General features: G+C 43.4%; 1 protein-coding gene across 1 annotated transcript in view; it reads left to right on the forward strand.

Annotated features, from left to right (window-relative positions):
• Txlnb (taxilin beta) overlaps positions 1–15,578 on the forward strand; it is a 39,911-nt gene extending 24,333 nt beyond the window's left edge. The window contains exons 6-10 of the mRNA XM_028860803.2: positions 2,456–2,575; positions 5,268–5,342; positions 10,804–10,896; positions 13,290–13,385; positions 14,581–15,578. Of these exons, the coding sequence (XP_028716636.1) occupies positions 2,456–2,575; positions 5,268–5,342; positions 10,804–10,896; positions 13,290–13,385; positions 14,581–15,351 (1,155 nt within the window). The 3' untranslated portion in view covers positions 15,352–15,578. The remainder of the gene's footprint in view (positions 1–2,455; positions 2,576–5,267; positions 5,343–10,803; positions 10,897–13,289; positions 13,386–14,580) is intronic.
• The last annotated feature ends 3,705 nt before the right edge of the window (positions 15,579–19,283 follow it).

Raw genomic sequence — 19,283 nt, forward strand, 5'->3', positions numbered from 1 at the left:
TAATAATTATAATATCATTTATTTAGTGCCTAATTTGTGTCAAGCCATGTATTAGGTAGTATATTTACTATCAAACAGAAAACACTATCTATATAAGTCACTTTATATGTTGCTGTGACCAAATATCTAACAAGCAGCCATATAAGGAAGGAAGGGTAAATTCTGGCTTACTGTTTTGCAGGATTATTCCATCGTGGCATGGTAGTGGGAGGGGAAGGCATTGTGACCAGAACAGGTAGCCAGCTGGTTACCACTGGGTCCACAGACAGGAAACAGAGAATAATGGGTTCTCATGCTCAGCTCACTTTCTTATCTTCATTCAGTCCAGGGGCCCAGGCCATGAAATGGCACAATTCACAATTAAGGTGGATCTTCCCACCTCAATCAACCTATCCAGTCGAGATAATCCCTCACAGGCAAGCCCAGAGGTTAACCAAATGTAGACAGTCCCTCACAGACAAGCCCAGAGGTTAACCAAATGTAGACAGTCCCTCACAGACAAGCCCAGAGGTTAACCAAATGTAGACAGTCCTTCACAGACAAGCCCAGGAGTTAACCAAATGTAGACAGTCCCTCACAGACAAGCCCAGAAGTTAACCAAATGTAGACAGTCCCTCACAGACAAGCCCAGGAGTTAACCAAATGTAGACAGTCCCTCACAGGCAAGCCCAGAGGTTAACCAAATGTAGACAGTCCCTCACAGGCATGCCCAGAGGTTAACCAAATGTAGACAGTCCCTCACAGGCATGCCCAGAGGTTAACCAAATGTAGACAGTCCCTCATAGACAAGCCCAGAAGCTAACCAAATGTAGACAGTCCCTCATAGGCTTGCACAGAGGCTTTTCTCCCATTGATTCTGGACCCCATCTAACCATCAATATTGGCCACTACAGTACCTTTTCTGCATTTTATGTATGAGAGCAGTGGCCTGGAGATGGTATTACTTCCAGTCACAAAGATTTTCATTTTCAGTATTTTACATTAATGAGACAGCAAGCATCTGGGTTGGCAATACGCTATGATTTTATCAAGAAAACAATATTTGAGTCAGCAGCACATGGCAATAGCAGTTAGGTAAACCAGGAAAGCCCTCACAGCAAGCCATAAGGCCTAGCTACCATCTCTTCTCACAAGGTTCGATTCCATCCAGGATCCAAGAGTAAAGAAGAAAGGAAGAGCCAAAGGGAAAATGTCTATTCTCCTTAGAGAAAGTTCAGCCAGGAATGGCCTGGAATACCAGTTGTACATTCCCAGCACTGGTTCTGTGTAAAGCCCAATCCAGTATTTCATAGGTCCCCTTTCTGATGGGGCACCCTATCAGTCAAGACATCCTTGAAACAGGTAGTCCAGAGGTCCAGATGTGGAAGTCAGAGAATGACTGCGTATCAGTTCATTGATGAGCCCAGGCCAGGTCATCTCTTTTTGTCAGCTTTCCTTTATTCTAAGAGACACTCAGCTCGTCAAGAAAAGGGTTTGCCCTGGCTCACAGATGTGAAGCAAGTGACTTTGGGGCCTATGGCAAAGCAGCACATCACCATGGTGAGAGAGGTGTTGCAGTGCCAAGCTGCTTACTTCATGGTAACTGGAAAGGGAGGGTACCAACTGCCAAAGACTAGAGGGTCTCTTGGCAAGCCCCGCCTCTAGAATTTTCTACCGCATCCCAATAGTGTCAGGCTGGATACTAAGCATTTCACATTTGAGCCTTTTGGGGGGACATTCAGATCCAAACTGCATTAGTATCAAAGTCAGCAAAGCATTCAGGGGCCTGGGCCTCAGTCCCACACATCTAGGGACTGCATGCTGGTACTCTAAGGCTTTGTTACAACTCTTGAGAAGGTACACAGAGAACTCACCATGACACATTATATTCATTTTTATGGTTAAAAGAGGTTGTACAGTCAGCAGGGTGGTGGTGGCGCACGCCTTTAATCCCAGCACTCGGGAGGCAGAGCCAGGTGGATCTCTGTGAGTTCGAGGCCAGCCTGGTCTATAGAGCGAGATCCAGGACAGGCACCAAAACTACACAGAGAAACCCTGTCTCAACCCTCCCCGACACACACACACCAAAAAGAGGTTGTACAGTCATGAAAAGGGCCATAATACCAAGCTGGAGTACAGTGGAGCATCATCTGGGAGGTCTAGCCTAATGAATAACATCATACTAACTGGCTACCAAATTGAGTAAAATCATGCTGGTGCCTTTAGGCATTAATGCTGGTGACCTCAGGCACCTCCACCTTTTGAAGCTCCCTCTGAATAGTGCAAAGTATGTGTGTGTGTGGGGGGGTAGCTCTCACCAATTTATGGCTTTAAGATAAAGTCTTCAGTGAGGCCAGAGTGTTTATTCCTTAGAATGTTGAAAAGTAGGAAATCTGTATTCATGGGAGTCGTTTTCCATTTTCGCATTTCTAAGCACTGATCCTAAGTCTGGCTTTTCTGCCTCCTCTTCCCTTAGCATCTGGACAAAATATTTAAGCACCGGGAGCTGCAGCAGAAGCTGGTGGATGCGAAACTCGAGCAGGCTCAGGAACTGATGCAGGAAGCGGAGGAGCGTCACCAGCGGGAAAAGGAATATGTATTTATCATTTCCGTCAGCATGCAGATGCAATCCATCTCTTTGTCGGGGGGCCCTCTAGGAAGGCTGTCTGAACAGGGCAGAAGACCACTCCACTCACATACAAGCCCATGCATCTATGGGGAAGTCAGTGCGCTAGCCCAGTGGGAGACACGGGGGGCCTCGGCCATTATTCACACAAAATAGTCATTCCACACACTCCACAAGTGTTTCTCAAGTGCCTGTTATCTGCCGAGAGCATCTGAGGTGCTAGATTATCGCTGTGAATAAGACAGAGAAGGGCCATCTCCTACCAGGCAGATTAGAGGCTGAGTGCGAAGAGCCGAGCCCGAGCGTAACACGCAAAGCAGGAAGGGTATTTAGATGATAGTAAGTTCTCAGGCCAACAAGGAAGAACTGAGATGGGGCTGAAGCGGGAGGGACTACCTAGACTGAGTGATCGGGACAGGCAGGGAGGACGTAGCAGCCAAGTTCTGCCTTGTGGGGACCTGCCTCACGGGAGTCTTCTCCAGCAGTGGTATCTTGTCAGGGCTTGATGTCAGACCCACCGCGGCGTGCTCCACACGTAGAGGAAGGTCAGAGAAGGTGGAGCAAGTGGAGAAATGTTCAAGGTGTGGGGGTAACTGGGGTCCAACTGCGCAGCTTCGTAAGGGCTGGGAGAGGCGGTTGGGTTTTGTTCCGAATGTAATGGGAAATGACTGAGGAGTTTTAGGAAAAGAGCTGACGCGATTGGCTCCCCACATGTACAGGTTAATGTGGCCCCTGAGTGGAAAGTGGACTAGAAAAAAAAAAAAAAAGGCAGGGGTTCCCAGCACAATCCACGGGAGATGTGATGACGACGTGGATTAGGAGCATGGCAGCTGAAAAGAAGAGGTGGAGACGGGGAACAGTTACTTCAAAGTAAAAGCAGCCGTCAGTCCAAAGAGGACGACAATGTTAAGGGGGGGGGGGGGTGCTACCAAGGCTGACTCCTGAGACTGGATTGAAGAAACTGAATGGTGGTGTTTATTGCTCTCCAAGGAACCACCAAAAGTTGCAAGGCCATTGCGCACATGTCAAAACTGAGGCTCAAGGAGGACACACAGCTTAAGGTTTACACACTGCTAAGGGAAGCAATGTGTTTCAAAACCACACGCATCTGTCCCCAGCCTTAAGCACTCTGTGACACTCCATCACATTCAGAGGTGTGTTTCAGCTGCGTGGAAACATGCGCCAGCTGCTGGAGGAAGAGAGGAGGGGTGTGTGTGTGTGTGTGAAGGCTGAGAGGGCTGTGAGACAGTTAGCTGTAAGGCCAGTTACTCAAATGATGCCACTTACCATTTGACCAGAAGCTTTTTGTTCAGCTGAAACCAGACAAGAGTCACTTTAATTTGTTAGCATAGCGACGGTTTTCAAATATGACAGAAAAAAGTAAATATGGACAACAAATGCTTACTCCTAGTTCTCAAAGCCTACCTACCCTCACCCATCCCCACCCATCCCCACCCACCCCACTCCCGGTTCTCACTTCTGGTGAGGTATCAAGTCCAAACCGGAGGTTTCTCCAGGCAAACAGAATAACCAGGGATATCCAACAGGCTGACACTGTTGACTTCAAAAGCGTGGACCAGCACGCCTCTACCACACCCTCAGATGGCCAGAGGGCCTACAGGTCTGGTACTGCACAGTGTCCTGGGCCTCTCCGAAGACCGACAGTGTATACTTTACTACTATCTCTAGGCCAACGCACAATTATTTGGAAGTCAACAACTAGAATTCTCATGGTACATTGTAGACATGACTTTTATTTAAAAAAACAAAAACAAAAAACCCTTCTGAGCTCTGACCAGAAGAACCAAACCTAAGACTATAGTTGTACATCAAAATGGATTGACAAATAAATGTATGCCTTAAGTTAAAACATGTCTACCCATCTGCTCCCAGGTCAACCCTGTCTAACGGCAGTGGTTACATAAGAAAGGCTTCCTTGTGGGAGAAGAAGGATCAGGACTCTTAGGACCAGAGGGAAAGTTCAGAGCAACCCATCAAACTTCTCAAATGTGCTGCCTGGGTCACTGATAGCCAAAGCATCTTGGGTGTTGGAAAAGCACAGATTTCAACCATGCCCTATACATCCCTAGATTATATTCTCCAAAGGGGAATGTACCCATTAGTGATTCCCTGAGGAGAGTCAGACACATTTGAACTACTGTGTCAAGAACCAGGAATAAAAAAAGGAATGTGTATTTCTTAAGGCATCTTGTGTGCTATGTTGGAGACTATATGCTAATATAGTGGGTCAGTCATACACACACCCAGGCCCAGGAGGGAGAGTCTAGAGATGTTCAAGCTAAGGTTGATGATGGTGATGGGAGAGGATTGCTTGGAAAGCTCCTGTAATTGCCAGGGAAGCTTTTCACCAATGGGACTGGTGAGAGGTTAGGTTTTGTGTGATTGATACTTGATTTGGATCCTTATTTTTTTTTCATTAAAGCCACTAGTTTCCATGGGAATCAAACCCATTAAATTAATTATTTTATCAGCTTTAATTTTGTCAACTTATATTTTGCAAAAGTCTCCCCTCAAAGCAATACTTAAGGGAAAGGGGTGGAAGAAGAAAGTTAGTTTTATCCGTATACGGTAAACTAAAAATGTCAATTTTAAACCAGTTAGACCTCCTCCCCATGCACTCACTCACTCTCTTTTCTCGCAGTTGCTGAACCAGGCAGCGGAATGGAAACTCCAGGCCAAAGTGCTGAAGGAGCAGGAGACGGTGCTGCAGACTCAGGTGAAGTGGGGGGGACCAGCACATGGGGGATGGGGGGGTCCTTCTGGGACCCAGGGGCTGGGACCCAAGGTTCCCTGCACAAAGCTTTAGAGGTGGCGGGGCATGGGGAGAGGATGAGACGTGACCGACTTCACGTTTATGGTAGCTACGAAAATAGAGTCTATTAGGTCTACGCAAGAGAAAGGATGTGCACCAACGTTTTGTAGCCAAGGGTCTGCAGACAAACGATGCCATTAAGGCGGTCGGTCACAGCAAGCTAATGTCCGGCTTCCCACTTCGCTATCACAGTTCCTTTCTGTCACCTGACCCATTGCCCGGCTAAGGGGAGAAAAAATGTAAAACTGTTCGGAAGCACCCTTTATAACTGTCAATCCTGAACAGCCTTCACGCGTTGATATTGTCGATAATACGGAGAAAACAAGAAAAATGGAGGCCAGGGTTCTGTGCTGTCAGAGACTGACCTCGTCCATAGTGACTGACTGGGAGTGGTGGGGAAATCGGAATCCTTCCGACGTGGCTTCCGGTGTCATTGGAATTATTTTTGGTCACATTACTAGAGGTCCCATTTCAGGCTCAGAAACATCGCCACAGCTGGCTCTGTGGAAAAGGCAGGCCTATCTATCTATCTGTCTTCCCTATTGGCATGGGGTTCTGGCCCTCCTGGGAAACATTCCCTGTCACAGGCCACAGGGGGACTCTGGCCTGCTGTTAGAACTGGCCTGCCCAAGCCCTAGAGGGATGGTGAGTTCACAGAGAAAATGGATGGAAGGTGAGGGCATCAGAAACCTTCTATGTTGGCATTGAGACTGTAAATGTTTATGAACTGACTATAAAATCCTACTAATTATAAAAAATAAAAGGTACATACTTCCTATAGGAATGAACAAATTCAACAACTACCGTTCACTGCAAAATACACCAAGAATAAACTTCAGATAACAAGTTACAGCAAGCATGCATACAGGTGGCATTGTCGCAGACAGACTTCCTAAGGCATATGTATGCAATGTGTACAGAGAATGTGATGGAAAATTACTTTCCCCAATATACTCCATTCTTTGAAAACATTCAAGAAAAGTTTTCAAACTAATTAGAGGTTTGAAACATAATGTTTCTGGATTCCCACCGAATCACAGGGTTCAGAGTTACAAGCTCAGGATCACCTTTGAGTCAGCTGTAGAACCCCATCACATTATGGTGTCAGGAGCATTGAGCCATGGTGGGTCTCTAACCTGTGGATAGTGGGGGTGGGGAGGAAGGTGTGACTCTACTGTCGAAGGATAGAGAAAACCCAGAGAGTCAAGCCAGAGCCCGTGGTCCATTTCTGCTCACTAACAGCACAGAGCTTGAGAGAAACAATGGACAGTACTTGAGGCAAGGCATCATTCACTTTGTCTACAAGAAATCGCTTCGCTAAAGGAAGATCATGAACTTGAAAAGAGTAGATTAATATTAGAGTCGAGCCTAGAGAGTGATTTGTTCAGCTGCCATCAGAGTTCAGGGTGTGTCTATGGGGCACGTCCATGTCAGTGTGTGTGTGTGTGTGTGTGTGTGTGTGTGTGTGTGTGTGTGTGTGTATGCATTTGCACATGAGTATGTGGAGGCCAAAAGTCAACATCATGTATCTTTCCCCAATCACCACCCACCTTACGTTTTGAGATTCATCTTGAAATGAATCTGGAGCTATGTAACTTGGTCAGACTAGCTGGCCCGAGAGCCCCACCCATGGCCTCCTGTTTCCATTCCTTTGGGGCTTAGATCCCACTGCTGTGCCTGGCTTTTTTAAGGTAGGTGTTGGGGATCCAAAATCAGATCCTCACTCTGGCATAGCAAGCACTTTACTGACTGAATCATCTCAATAGAACCAAGGATCTGGGAGCTTCATGGCGTGGGAAGGAAAAATATAAAGATGTGATACCATTTCTCAACTCTATCCATTCAAACTTGAGAAGTATCTACCAGGCATTTCTAATTCCTCACTCACCCACTGATCCTGAATGAGTCCAGGTATTGAGATCAGAGTACTGGCTCTTTACATGGAGATGCTGTGTGACCCTGTCCAACTTACACAAGCGAATTCTACTCACATACTCCTCTTGTTTCTAATGGTCCTAAAAGGAGTAGGAACACCAGGAAGTTAAGGTTCTGGTGCCCATTTTTTAAGAAGACCTGAGCAAGAAAGATGCCAAGGGCAGTTTGCCCGTTTTCCTAGACTGAAGTCACTATCAGTCATAAGACAACACTGGTAAGTTGGGAACGTGTTTCCCACTTAGGAAAGCGGTGTCTGGCTTCCAGTTATATAAACTGAGGCAACAGAGCTGCTGTTGTAGATGACCAGTTAGATACAACTGTCATGTCATTACCAGAGCGTCATCAGATCAGTAAGGATGAGGACAGTAGCAAACAGGAATGTCAGCAGTATCCGAGACCTCAGACACAAAATACCACCCGAGGAGAATGATCAGGAGTAAACTGTTGCCAGGCGGCGGTGAAGGCAGAGCCAGGCGAATCTCTGTGAGTTCGAGGCCAGCCTGGGCTACCAAGTGAGTTCCAGGAAAGGTGCAAAGCTACACAGAGAAACCCTGTCTGGAAAAACAAAAACAAAAACAACAAAAAAAAAAAAAAAAGGAGTAAACTGTTAACAGAATAATCATAGTCTCTAGACTCATATATCCTCTCCTTATCTTTAGATGAGAGGAGAGCTCTGAAACCACTATGGGACAGAACTGGCTTCCATGTCAAGCCTCACCGTCTTACTAAGGCAATTTCTAGGCACAGTGCCTTCCATTTCCTACTCTAACTAGAACTTGGTGTTCAGTTAAAGGAATACATGAGGACCAGCTTGATATGGCTCAGTGGGTACAGGCACTTGCTGCCAAGTGTGATGATCCCCAGGTCCCATTTGGTAGAAAGAACTGACTCCCAAGCCTGGGAAGTTAGACTCTGTCCTCCACTGATGCACGAACCTCCAAACACAACCGAATATAAAAACAGAAAGTGAGCCCTTTGGCCAGTTTTAAGGTGATACATTGTAGCAATTTTTGTTACTTTTAACCATGGAGTAGTATACTTCTATTTCTGTCCCTGGCAAGACTTCTGGATAGCCTTTCCACACTTCTCTGAAATCCCAAAGCAGAAGTGGAAATAGTTCCTGTCAAATCAAATACACAGTGTGTCACCATGAAGGCCAACTCCATAGTATACATATCCACTAAGGAAATGAGAAGTACGAAAGTTTAGTTAGAATAAGATAACATTCGTGTTGGCTGCCCGAGCGATTGATAAGCCACACAAATTGTACTGTCTATGACCAAGCAGTCTAATAGGAAGAAAAGGAGAATGTTAAAAACCTGACCACTTGAAGGAGGAGGAGGATATGAGAAGTTGTTTGATGTCTGTGGAGTCGTTGAATGTGTGCATGGCTTCTATTTTGCAACGTGAAAATATTCTGGAGATTGGCTGTACAGCAATGTGAGCGTAACAAGATTGATCTGTAGACTTCAAACAGGTTAGGGTGGTTAATTATGTGTGTGTTTTAACAAAATTTAATTTTTAAACAAAGCAAAACAAAATGGTCAGTTGGAATAACCTAGTAAAAAAAAAAATAAAGGAGACAATGCAGAAATACCCAGTTCTTGGCACAAATACGACAACCTAAGTTAGCTCCATAGCATCCTCTCACAAGGTACCAGGAGAAAAGGCAATTCCTGAGAGTTTTCTTCCGACCTACAAATGCATGCTGTGTCACACACACACACACACACACACACACACACACACACACACACATATACGCATGCGCACAGACGCATGCGCACGTGAGCGCACAGGCACACATGTGTAAGTACACATATACACACACACCACATACTAAATATATATTTAAAATATTTGTTTTGCTATTGTCACCAAGTGCATCAGTTGAACGCAATAATAAATAACTCGGAGTCAATAATAATGCTGCGTTAGTGTCACATGAAAGAAAGAGATCAAAGCACCGACCCTTGCTATTGTTTAACCAAGAGTGAGTCCAGAGCTGACGTTTTGGTTGTGACCCTAAGTGTTTAACCTCTGAGCCAGCACTCCAGTGCAGTGAGCCCAGGCTTGACACTTCACACTCCCTGTGTCTTCTGTTATCATGGTTTATCTGTTGTATGTGTCTGAATATGTTGCCTGCCTGAAAACTGTCTTGTGAATCTGTCCCTGTCCCTGTGTCTGTCCCTAACGAAGGGCTTTGCTGTGTAATTACTGAACAGTACAGAAAGCGTCAGCTGGGGAAGGAATGGGAAGGGCCTTTACAGAAAGCATTAACAGAGGCTTACAGGGCTTAAGTCACTGACCCCAGCTGACCCCAATTGACTCAGATAACAAACAAACAAATACTATCAAGCAATATCCAAAGACCCCTTTCAGTATGTACGGGAGATATTCATATGTAAGATTGATTTTGATCTCTATTTGCTGTTTCCAGCAAATGATCATCGCAACACATATATAACCACACAACGCAACACATATATAACCACATGTGTGTTACTCTTGGGTCAGGGGCATGGAAAAGTACATAATTTAAGACTACAGCTATTTATTATCTTAGGTTGTAAAAGTTGATTATATGGGAAATCCAAAGAAAATAAAGTTCTGACTTGGTAATTTGTATCGAACATCTCATAGTCAAGTTGTCATTGAGTTTATCTTTCCATTAGGAGTACAAGTATTTCAAAAGCAGGACCCATGTGCTAAATAAATATCTTTATGTATGTGGTGCATATGTATGTTCAGTGACCAACAAATATTTGTAAAAATTAAAACGTAATAAATCTGTAATGATAGATCTTATCATTTTATTTTTCTTTAAAAAGATTTTAGGCAACATTAAGAGGATTCAATAGAGTCTTCAAAAGATAGAGCACAAGAAATTGGAAGGGAAATGTTGTGGAGTGGGATAAGGGAGAAACTGGAGGGGAGGAGTTGGTGGTGGGTTTGGGAAGATGGCTGAGTGGGTAGAGGGCTTGCTGTAAAAGAATAAGGACCTGAGTTTGAATCCCAAGCACCCATGTAAAAGCCAGACATGGTGACAGGTGCCTATCTCTTCTATGGATGGGGAGAAGAGACAGGAGACCCCTGGGCCTTCCTGGCCAGCCAGTGCAGCTGAAATGGCGGGCCCTAGACTCACCAAGAGACCTTCTTTCAAACGGTAAGGTGGAGAGCTTTAGAAGACACCTAAAGACAGACACACAGACAGACACTCACACACATTTTTTAAATGAAAAATTTCAATCATGTTCACCAAGCTAGGTTGACCTTGTAGTAAAAGCAATAACTAAACACATGACTAACCCTGTATTGAGAATACCTTTAAATCATTTTTTTCCTCAAATAACGAACAATGACATGTTGTTTTTCTGGAAGCATTCTGAAAGCCGCCCTAAAATAGATGTCCTCTTTGCTCTGTTTACAGCTCACCCTCTACTCAGGAAGGTTTGAGGAGTTCCAGAGCACCCTGTCAAAAAGCAATGAAGTGTTTGCCACTTTCAAGCAGGAAATGGATAAAGTGAGTATTGCGTATCCATGAGGATTGACATATTTTTGTTTTGACAGGCAGGTCTTTGCATTCATTTTTCTCTGGCTAAGATACTTCAATGCATTTCATGATACATGGAAATTTTTATAGGCAGGAATGAAACTTTCAATGGGTTGGTTTTTTGTTGTTGTTGTTGCTTTTTGTCTTTTAAATTTTTCCAGTAAATTAATCTGATCAACAGCCCTAAAATGCTAGGATACATTTTTACCAGAATGAACACTATTTTTCTTCTTAATAGCTAGCTTAAAAAAGGACAGAAGTTAGCATTAAGTTAAAAAGTCCCACCTTCTAATGTTCAAAACAAACATTTAAATACCTAAAAGTACAACGTTAGAGTTGATAGACGCCTTCCCATAATTGTAATATAATTGTTGAGCTCTAAATAAGAAAATAGAAGAGTAAGTTCAAATACTGAATTTGTAACTATCCTCCAAGTACTGTTGGGCTATTTACTTACCTCTCAACTTTTATTTTCTTATTATAAACTGAGATATTATATTCTTTGCATAACTCACAAAGCTGTGGAGTTCACATAAATTAATGTATTAAAAGTTTTTGCAAGTCTTTTACAAACATAAGGTACAAATGTTACTGATGGACAGAGCATTAACATTATATTCAGAACAGCATCTTCCCAATGGACAGTCAGCACCAGCATTCTGTCGGTGAGGGCAGAGGGTGAAAGCACGCAATGTACCAGCCTGGTGACCAGAGTTTAGATCCCTGGATCCATGTTCAAACCTGAGTGAGGTGGGGTACATCTGTGATCCTAGAATGCCTCTAGCAATATGGGAAGTGAAAACAGGAAAATACTCTGGAAGCTCATGGACCAGCATGCATACACACACGCACACACACACACAAACTTTTGTGAACAGGCACTGGCATTAATTATAAGTGCAAGAAGCATCTTTCAAAATCTATTTTATTGAAATAATGTAACGTTTACACTAACATTTGTCAAGTTACTTTTCTTGGTTCTGAATAGATGTATCCATTAGTTTTTTTTTTTTTAATTCTAGAGTTATAAGATTAGAATTTTATTTCAAAATTGCATATTTTGAGACTAGGACATTAAGTGTTCTTAATGTGAAATTCATTTATGGATATTAGTTAACCCAATAATTCCCAGATAAACAACAACAAAAAAAACCCTGGTATGCATGTTTGTGTAACTCTCAATATGGTTCTATATCTTTTATGAAACTATTAAAGTTAACCACTTAAGCTTTACAATTGCCTAATCTGGCTAACATATGATCCAAACAAAAAAAATCCATTCAAGACTCATCTATCTTCTCTTAGAGCAAGAGCTGATAGTCTGGGCTCAGCCTCTGGCCTCAGTGGGTGCCTCAGACAACTTTGCTCAAGAAACAAGTGTGTAGCCAGGCTTGCAGGCACACCCCTTTAATCCTAGCACTCACTCAGGAGGCAGAGGCAGGCAGATCTGCGTGGGCTCCAGGCCAGCCTTGTCTACATAGCACGTTTAGGCCAGCCAGGGCTACAGAATGAAACCTGCTCTCAAAATAACTGAAATAAAAATTAAAAAAGAAGACAGCACCTAGGTGTGGCCCATGAAAGGGAATAATACCTGACCACCAGCCTTACCCTCCAATTTACAGAAGCAGAGAGCCCACAATAAATGATAACCAGTAACCTTATACTCAAGGAAGATTTGATCACTTCTCTATCACCCACATTCAGACTCAGTGACTAAAAGACACTTCGTTTGTTGCCGACAATGAGGTATCTATAGCCTGGCTCTTTTGTTAACGCACTAGATGTTAATGCATATCCTTGTGCCTCGCTTTCCCCATTTATAAAACAGGGGTGAAAATGAAGCCTCTCTCGTGGGACTGTTTCAGAGATGAAAAGAATGTGTACTAATCACATTCTGTGAGCTCACTCTCACCCTGTGAGCGTAAATAAAGAGAAGGTGGAAAGCAGTGTTGGTGTAAACACGAATGGTTATCTACAGTTTAATGCCTAAAAGCAACGCCAGCTTCCTCAGTGTGGCAGCCTGTTCAATAAAGCAACTGCTCTAAATTGCAAGCTTATTCACGGGTCTCACTAAGGACATTTTTTTACTTTAAATGAAAGAAAAGTCAACAACAACAATGTGTTCCTAAGTAGTTTCCTTCCTCCTGAATTGGCTCTGGTGCAAATCAGTTTATTCATTACTGATCTAGAGGACTCAGAAATAAATCACTCCTCTTCCGCAATCTGCATTGTTGACATCGAACATTTGTTTGCTTTGCCGGCTGGTAGCAGAAGGACTGGCCTTGGGGTCACACGTGGAACTAATTGCTTCCTTGACACATTAACTCCTCGGGATTAACACTAAAGCACTCTAATTTCTGTAGACAACCAAAAAAATGAAGAAGCTGGAGAAGGATACAGCCACATGGAAAGCCCGATTTGAGAACTGTAACAAAGCTCTGTTGGACATGATCGAAGAGGTGAGGCGATTCCTTTCTTAGCTTTTCTCTCCAATTCCCTAATCCTGTCAAAATAATCAATATAACCTACCAGTGCAAATGATTATGTTTGAAAATAGGCTGACTTTCAAGGGAGATGTGATACATTAAAATATAATGAAAATAAGATCCAGGGTCATTCAGAAATCTAAGGAAGAGTCAAAGACCTTTGTAAACCTTAGTCACAGGATTATTGAGTAGAATGCTGTGGCACCATGCCTGCTGGACTGTAATGGTTTTGATGAAGGTTTTACTAGACCTCAAATGTCTACTGTTCATCACCCAGCAAGTACAATGGATGCATTGGTTTGACCATACCGAGAGAAGACACCAGCCCAGGTAGCCCACACACAGACTATTTTATAGACAGATATGAAGAAATCTTTTTAAAAACTCCTTCAGCATTTACTAGATTGCTGATGTTATGCCAGGACCTGCAGGTTTTCCAACTCTAAAGGCAAAGATAGATAAGCTCTGACATGAGTGACAGGGCTTACAAGTGAAGACCCCTGCATGTTAACAAGTCAGAAGAGTCTTATCGGGACAGTATCTGGGGTGGGAGTAAGTAGTAAGCTGATTAGGGGCAGATCCCTGCTCACACTCACACCACTATTACCAGAGGGGGGAGAAAAACTGAACAGTTTAAGCAGCCCGACATCATGAATTAGTATGTGGTGAGTTTCTGTGGTTATAATTACCACTTTAACTATTCATCCCAAGTTGCAAACAATTCCCAAGACATGTGTTCATGACTCATCAAGACGAGTCAAATGGCCTCTGCATTAGCACACAGCAGTTTATCTATGAAGAAGACATGTTCCCTAGAATACATAAAGCAGTGTTGAGGGTGAAGTCCCAGTCTGTCTTGTTCATTTCATGCAAGCTCTTGTTTATACCCCCCAGTTCTTAGAAGATTCATGTAGGTTAAGTTTGACAGATTCTTCATTGAATCAGAAAGAAGGCTCGCCATGTTGCTTTTCCAAAGAACAGGCAATGGTGATTAAAATTCTATTAGTCTAATAATCGGTACAAAAACCAAAAACAACGGAAAAACCAAGTGATCTCCATAAATGTTTGTTCAAACCTAGTAGACAAATTCTGGGACGAATGGTTTTGTCTCTGGAGAGCATTCTAGGGAATCCACTGCTCATGCCATTTGTGTATGTTTATATCACAGAAAGCCCTGAGAGCTAAGGAATATGAGTGTTTTGTGATGAAAATCCAGAGGCTGGAGAATCTGTGTCGTGCTTTACAAGAAGAGAGAAAGGAACTCTACAAAAAAATCAGAGAAGCAAAAATGTCCGAAAAGGAAGAAGAGGGTCAGCACACCTCTGATGAAGAGCCAGAGTCAAATGTCTCTGAAGACAAAGAAATAGATGCAGAGGAAGCCAACAGTGTTCAAAGCGCCGTGAAAAACCTGGCCACAGCTTTCACCATCCTTCATCATCCGGAGTCCACCCTGGACCAATCAGAGGAAAGACAGTCCGCAGTGACTGGTCCTCAGGGCGGAAGTGACATCATCCCCCAGCAGCCCGAACTAGCCCCTCTGAACCCTTCTGCGGCTTCAGGGAATCCTGAGCCTCCTGTAGCTTCTCAGGCTGGGGCTGGAGGGGTCTGTGAGGCTGCACCTGCCTCTACAACCCGCTGTACCCCTACAGGGCCAGAGCTCCAAAGCCAGGGACTCCTTCCTGGGAACCTCCTGGACCTGAAGCTGCAGGAGCCAGAGGTAAAAGCTTCTGGTCAGGCCCCACTGTCCCCAGCCCAGGGCTCCCTAGCTGCAGTGGAGGCAAAATATGCTGCTCCACCAACTCCAGAGAGTGAGGGAGTCCCTGCTGTGGTGCCTGGCTGTGAGCCCAGGGAGCAGCCCCCACCAGCAGCCACAGAGATCCCAGGCCCTTCCACCGGGCTCCCCACAGAGACTGACAGCAGTCTGGATGGAGTAGACTAAGACTCATCGATTCTTTGGGCTGTTCACCCTGCTGAATCTTCCTCGCGGCACAATGTCTGTGAAAGAAACTTCAAGAACTAGGAAGAGAGTTAGGGTCAAGACACTTTTAATGTTGAGCCTTTGCTGCTGTTGGCAATTTATAACTAATGTGGAAGTTTTCTGCAATTGCGTAATTTTCCCATTGGCAGCCAAACATCAATAGCAAATATATATTTCAGTTCCACTAAGCTGGTACCTTAATCCAGTTTATTAACAATAAGATTGGTTATTTAAGGACTCCCATTTACAATATATAAATATTCTGAGATGTTACATTTATTTCCACAAATAATAAGAGCTATAATGACTATTCAGATTCCATTTAAATAGCATAATATACACTATGCTTATGTGCATATATAGTACACATATCTACATGTGTGGATAAAATAATACATCTGTGTGTACATATACATATGTATTTTCATACATGTATATAAAGTCATCACACATTACAGGTATATTTCACTCCTTACAGATTTTTCTCTATTGTAAGATATTTATATGCTGATCAAAAGTTCTCTTACTTATACTCTGTACTACAGTAGACTAATGCTCTATAAATCAGAAATAGATTCAGAACACAAATATTTAGGCCATCACTACTTTGGCTGAAAAAGGTAACCCAGTTTAAGATAAAGAAACTCAACCAGCAGATCAAATGATAGACTTAGCAAGCGTGTTGGAAGGCCTGTGCAGATGGCCTGCGTACACACAGGACCACAAGGGGAAAAATCACAAGGAGGTGGCTCCCTTCCTCTAATGCTTCTCCTCATCTCCTCAGCCAGCTTCCTCTCAACTTCCCAGCATCACTTTCCTGGAATGAAGCAGCCTGCTCCTGGCTACCTGTGAGCAAATGGCTGGAAATGGGAAAAGAATCTAGGATTTGAGGGGTCGAGTGTCCTCAGACTACAGGAGGCTGACCCTGGTCACTGTCCCTCTGGCTACTGAGATCTCAAGAAAATACCCACTTCCTGCCGTCTCTAACCTTGTCCTTTTTTTTTTTTTTTTTGGATTTTTTTTTCATTTTTCTTTATTAAGAAATTTTCTACTGACTCCACATACCACCCACAGATCCCCCCTCCTCCCTCCTCCCACGCCCCAGCCCTCTCTCCCAAGTCACCCCGCATCCCCCACATCCCCCACATTCCCCACATCCCCCACATTCCCCACATTCCCCACATCCCCCACATCCCCCATACCCCCACACCCCCCACATCCCCCACATCAAGGTCTCCCATGGGGAGTCAGCGGAGCACGCCACACTGATCCTGTCTAACATCATCTTTACTGCAAAGCATCTATGCCTTCTGAATTCCCGCCTCTGTATCAAGTAATCATGCCTGGCCCACATCTCAATGTTAAGTAAAACGGATTTTTCCAAAACAGAAGAAATCCACACAAGTTTTCAATAAGAGTGACGAAGCTTACAAAGCCAATCCATTTTCTGCTCTAAGAATTTTTGCACAGGCAGAAGTACAAACATTTAAAACAGGGAGGGGACCCTACCCATATGCAAACGCAACAGGTGAGGACACCATAGATGTCAAAGCTACAAGCCCTGAGGGTTGTCCGGACAAGTTTTACACTCTCATTGTTGACCAGATCCTCTAATAACACTGGCAGCATAAATTTCTCAGCCTAGGCTAAAAGAAGACTATCCTAACAAAACAGTAGAGTTGGGAAGGAGGGGGACAGAAGGAGCGCCAAGGGAGGAATGTCTAATCTAACACTACTGTAGGAAGTTGAGTTTGCTGGGCAGTGGTGGCGCACACCTATAATCCCAGCACTCAGGAGGCAGAGGCAGGCGGATCTCTGTGAGTTCGAGGCCAGCCTAGTTTACAGAGCAAGTTCCAGTACAGCCAGGGCTACACAGAAAAACCCTGTCTTGAAAACAAAACAAAAAGTTGAACTCAGGTAGAAAACATGGATAAAGGAAGATGCCTGACTACTCATCCAGGAAATCATTCTTCGGTGGTGCATGTGGCTGTGTGCCAAGGCACACAAGCAGCTGGTAGGCAGTAGCCATATGTTAAAAGAATTATAAAACTGTATAAAATTTGTTTGAAGTAGACAGTAAGGGAAATAACAAAAATACCATTTGAAAAAAAATTGAGGGGAAAAAAGATGCCATTATTTGAGAATCCATGTGTTTTTAGAGGCTTTGCATATTATAATCACAAGGATCGCCAGTTCAACACTACTGGAAATTAAACATTCAATTAACTCAAAGCCAAATATTCACCATAATAATCCCTTCTGTTTATAAGAGTTGAACTTCAAAGAATGGAGTAAGATCATCTCAATTAGGTCTCGATCCTAAAGCTTAGGAAGACAGACAGAAGGTGCTGACGTCCAATAAATTATGCATTCTTACATCCAAAGTTTATTATTTTCATCCAAAAGGGTTTCCCAGCAACACATCACTCACAAATGTGTGTACCTTTGGCACGGTTTCAGAGGCTATAACTTCCCTGAAATCTGTAAAGCTTTAATATTGGCTTTGGGAGAATTATTTTAATAGTCAAAGAATGTTTTATTATAGTTCTTTGTGTTCAAGCTTGGCCTTCCTCATAACAACTCATACTCTCTGAAAGCAGAAAAATCTATCTCTTCTTTATCAAGTTCATGTAACTATTTTTAGAGATGCCAAATCTTTCTAGAAACACTGGAATTATTGTTTTCTAAATGGAATCATATAAAGTTTGTACCAATTAAAAAGGCTTTTTCCGCCCAAGTTTTCTCATAGTTTTTTTTTTGTTTTATCCTTCCATGATTCTACAATGTTAAGTAAAAATATGGCATTATTCTATTGTTGGTTGAGTTCGGGCTTTCTAAATAAAATGCATATGTAGTAAGTCTTTTGGGAGCCTAGAGGGAAGAAGGGCCAAGGAATAGAGGAAGAGATCACAGCAATGAGGCTCTAGTCAGAAGCTCTGTGAAAGAAGCTACAAACAGGACATCCACATGCATGGTTTGACAAAGGACTATCATGCATTGCATTTAAACACTGCCACACACACACACACACACACACACACACACACACACACACACGTTCCCATTCCACACCCTTCCTGTTTACTTACTGGACACTGGATAGCTGAGGTATTTAAACTTGACACAGCTGAACTGAGTGTGGTGACACATGCCTTAAACGCCAGCACTCTGGAGGCAGAGACAGGAGGATCTCTGTGAGTTCAAGGCCAGCCTGGTCTACAGAGCAAGTTCTAGGACAGCCCAGGTTACATTGTGAGTTCAAGGATAGGCTGATCTACAGAGTGAGTTCCAGGACAGCTAAGGCCACATAGACTTGTCTCAAAATATCAAACAAAAATAAAACTTGACATAGCTAAAAAAAATAAAAAATTAAAAGGCCAATTCTAGAAACATACGTACACACTCGGTGTAACAACAGAAAATGTCAAACTCCTCTTGATGAAGTGACAAGAACGATAATTCCAAAAATTAGAGCATTGACTAAGTAGAGCCACAGTTCTAAAAACAACAACAAAAACCTCTGTACCCTCCAAAATTTGTGGGACAAATAGTGGTTTTGTGGCGCTACTGAAGTGATAGCCACCAGCATTCTCTACACCATGTCTGTTGAGCAGGGCAAGGCAGCAACCATTGTGAACACTATCAACAGTTCTAATACATCAACCAGAAACCGAGAATCCAGCCAGGTGTGTTCAGTTCACATAGCATTTTAATCATGAGTTACCCTAGCATAGCATTGCCCAGGTCTAAGGAGGACACTACTCCAAGAATCACTATTGAATTCCTAAGTCCCCATCTCCTGCCAACTAGCTGGGTTACTTTGGAGAAATGTCTACTATTTCTGGGCATCAGTTCATGTATCCACAAAATGAGAACCTTGGTGCTATAGTTTA

Source organism: Peromyscus leucopus, chromosome 8a (genome assembly GCF_004664715.2).
Source record: "Peromyscus leucopus breed LL Stock chromosome 8a, UCI_PerLeu_2.1, whole genome shotgun sequence".
In the NCBI taxonomy this organism is placed as follows: Eukaryota; Metazoa; Chordata; class Mammalia; order Rodentia; family Cricetidae; genus Peromyscus; species Peromyscus leucopus.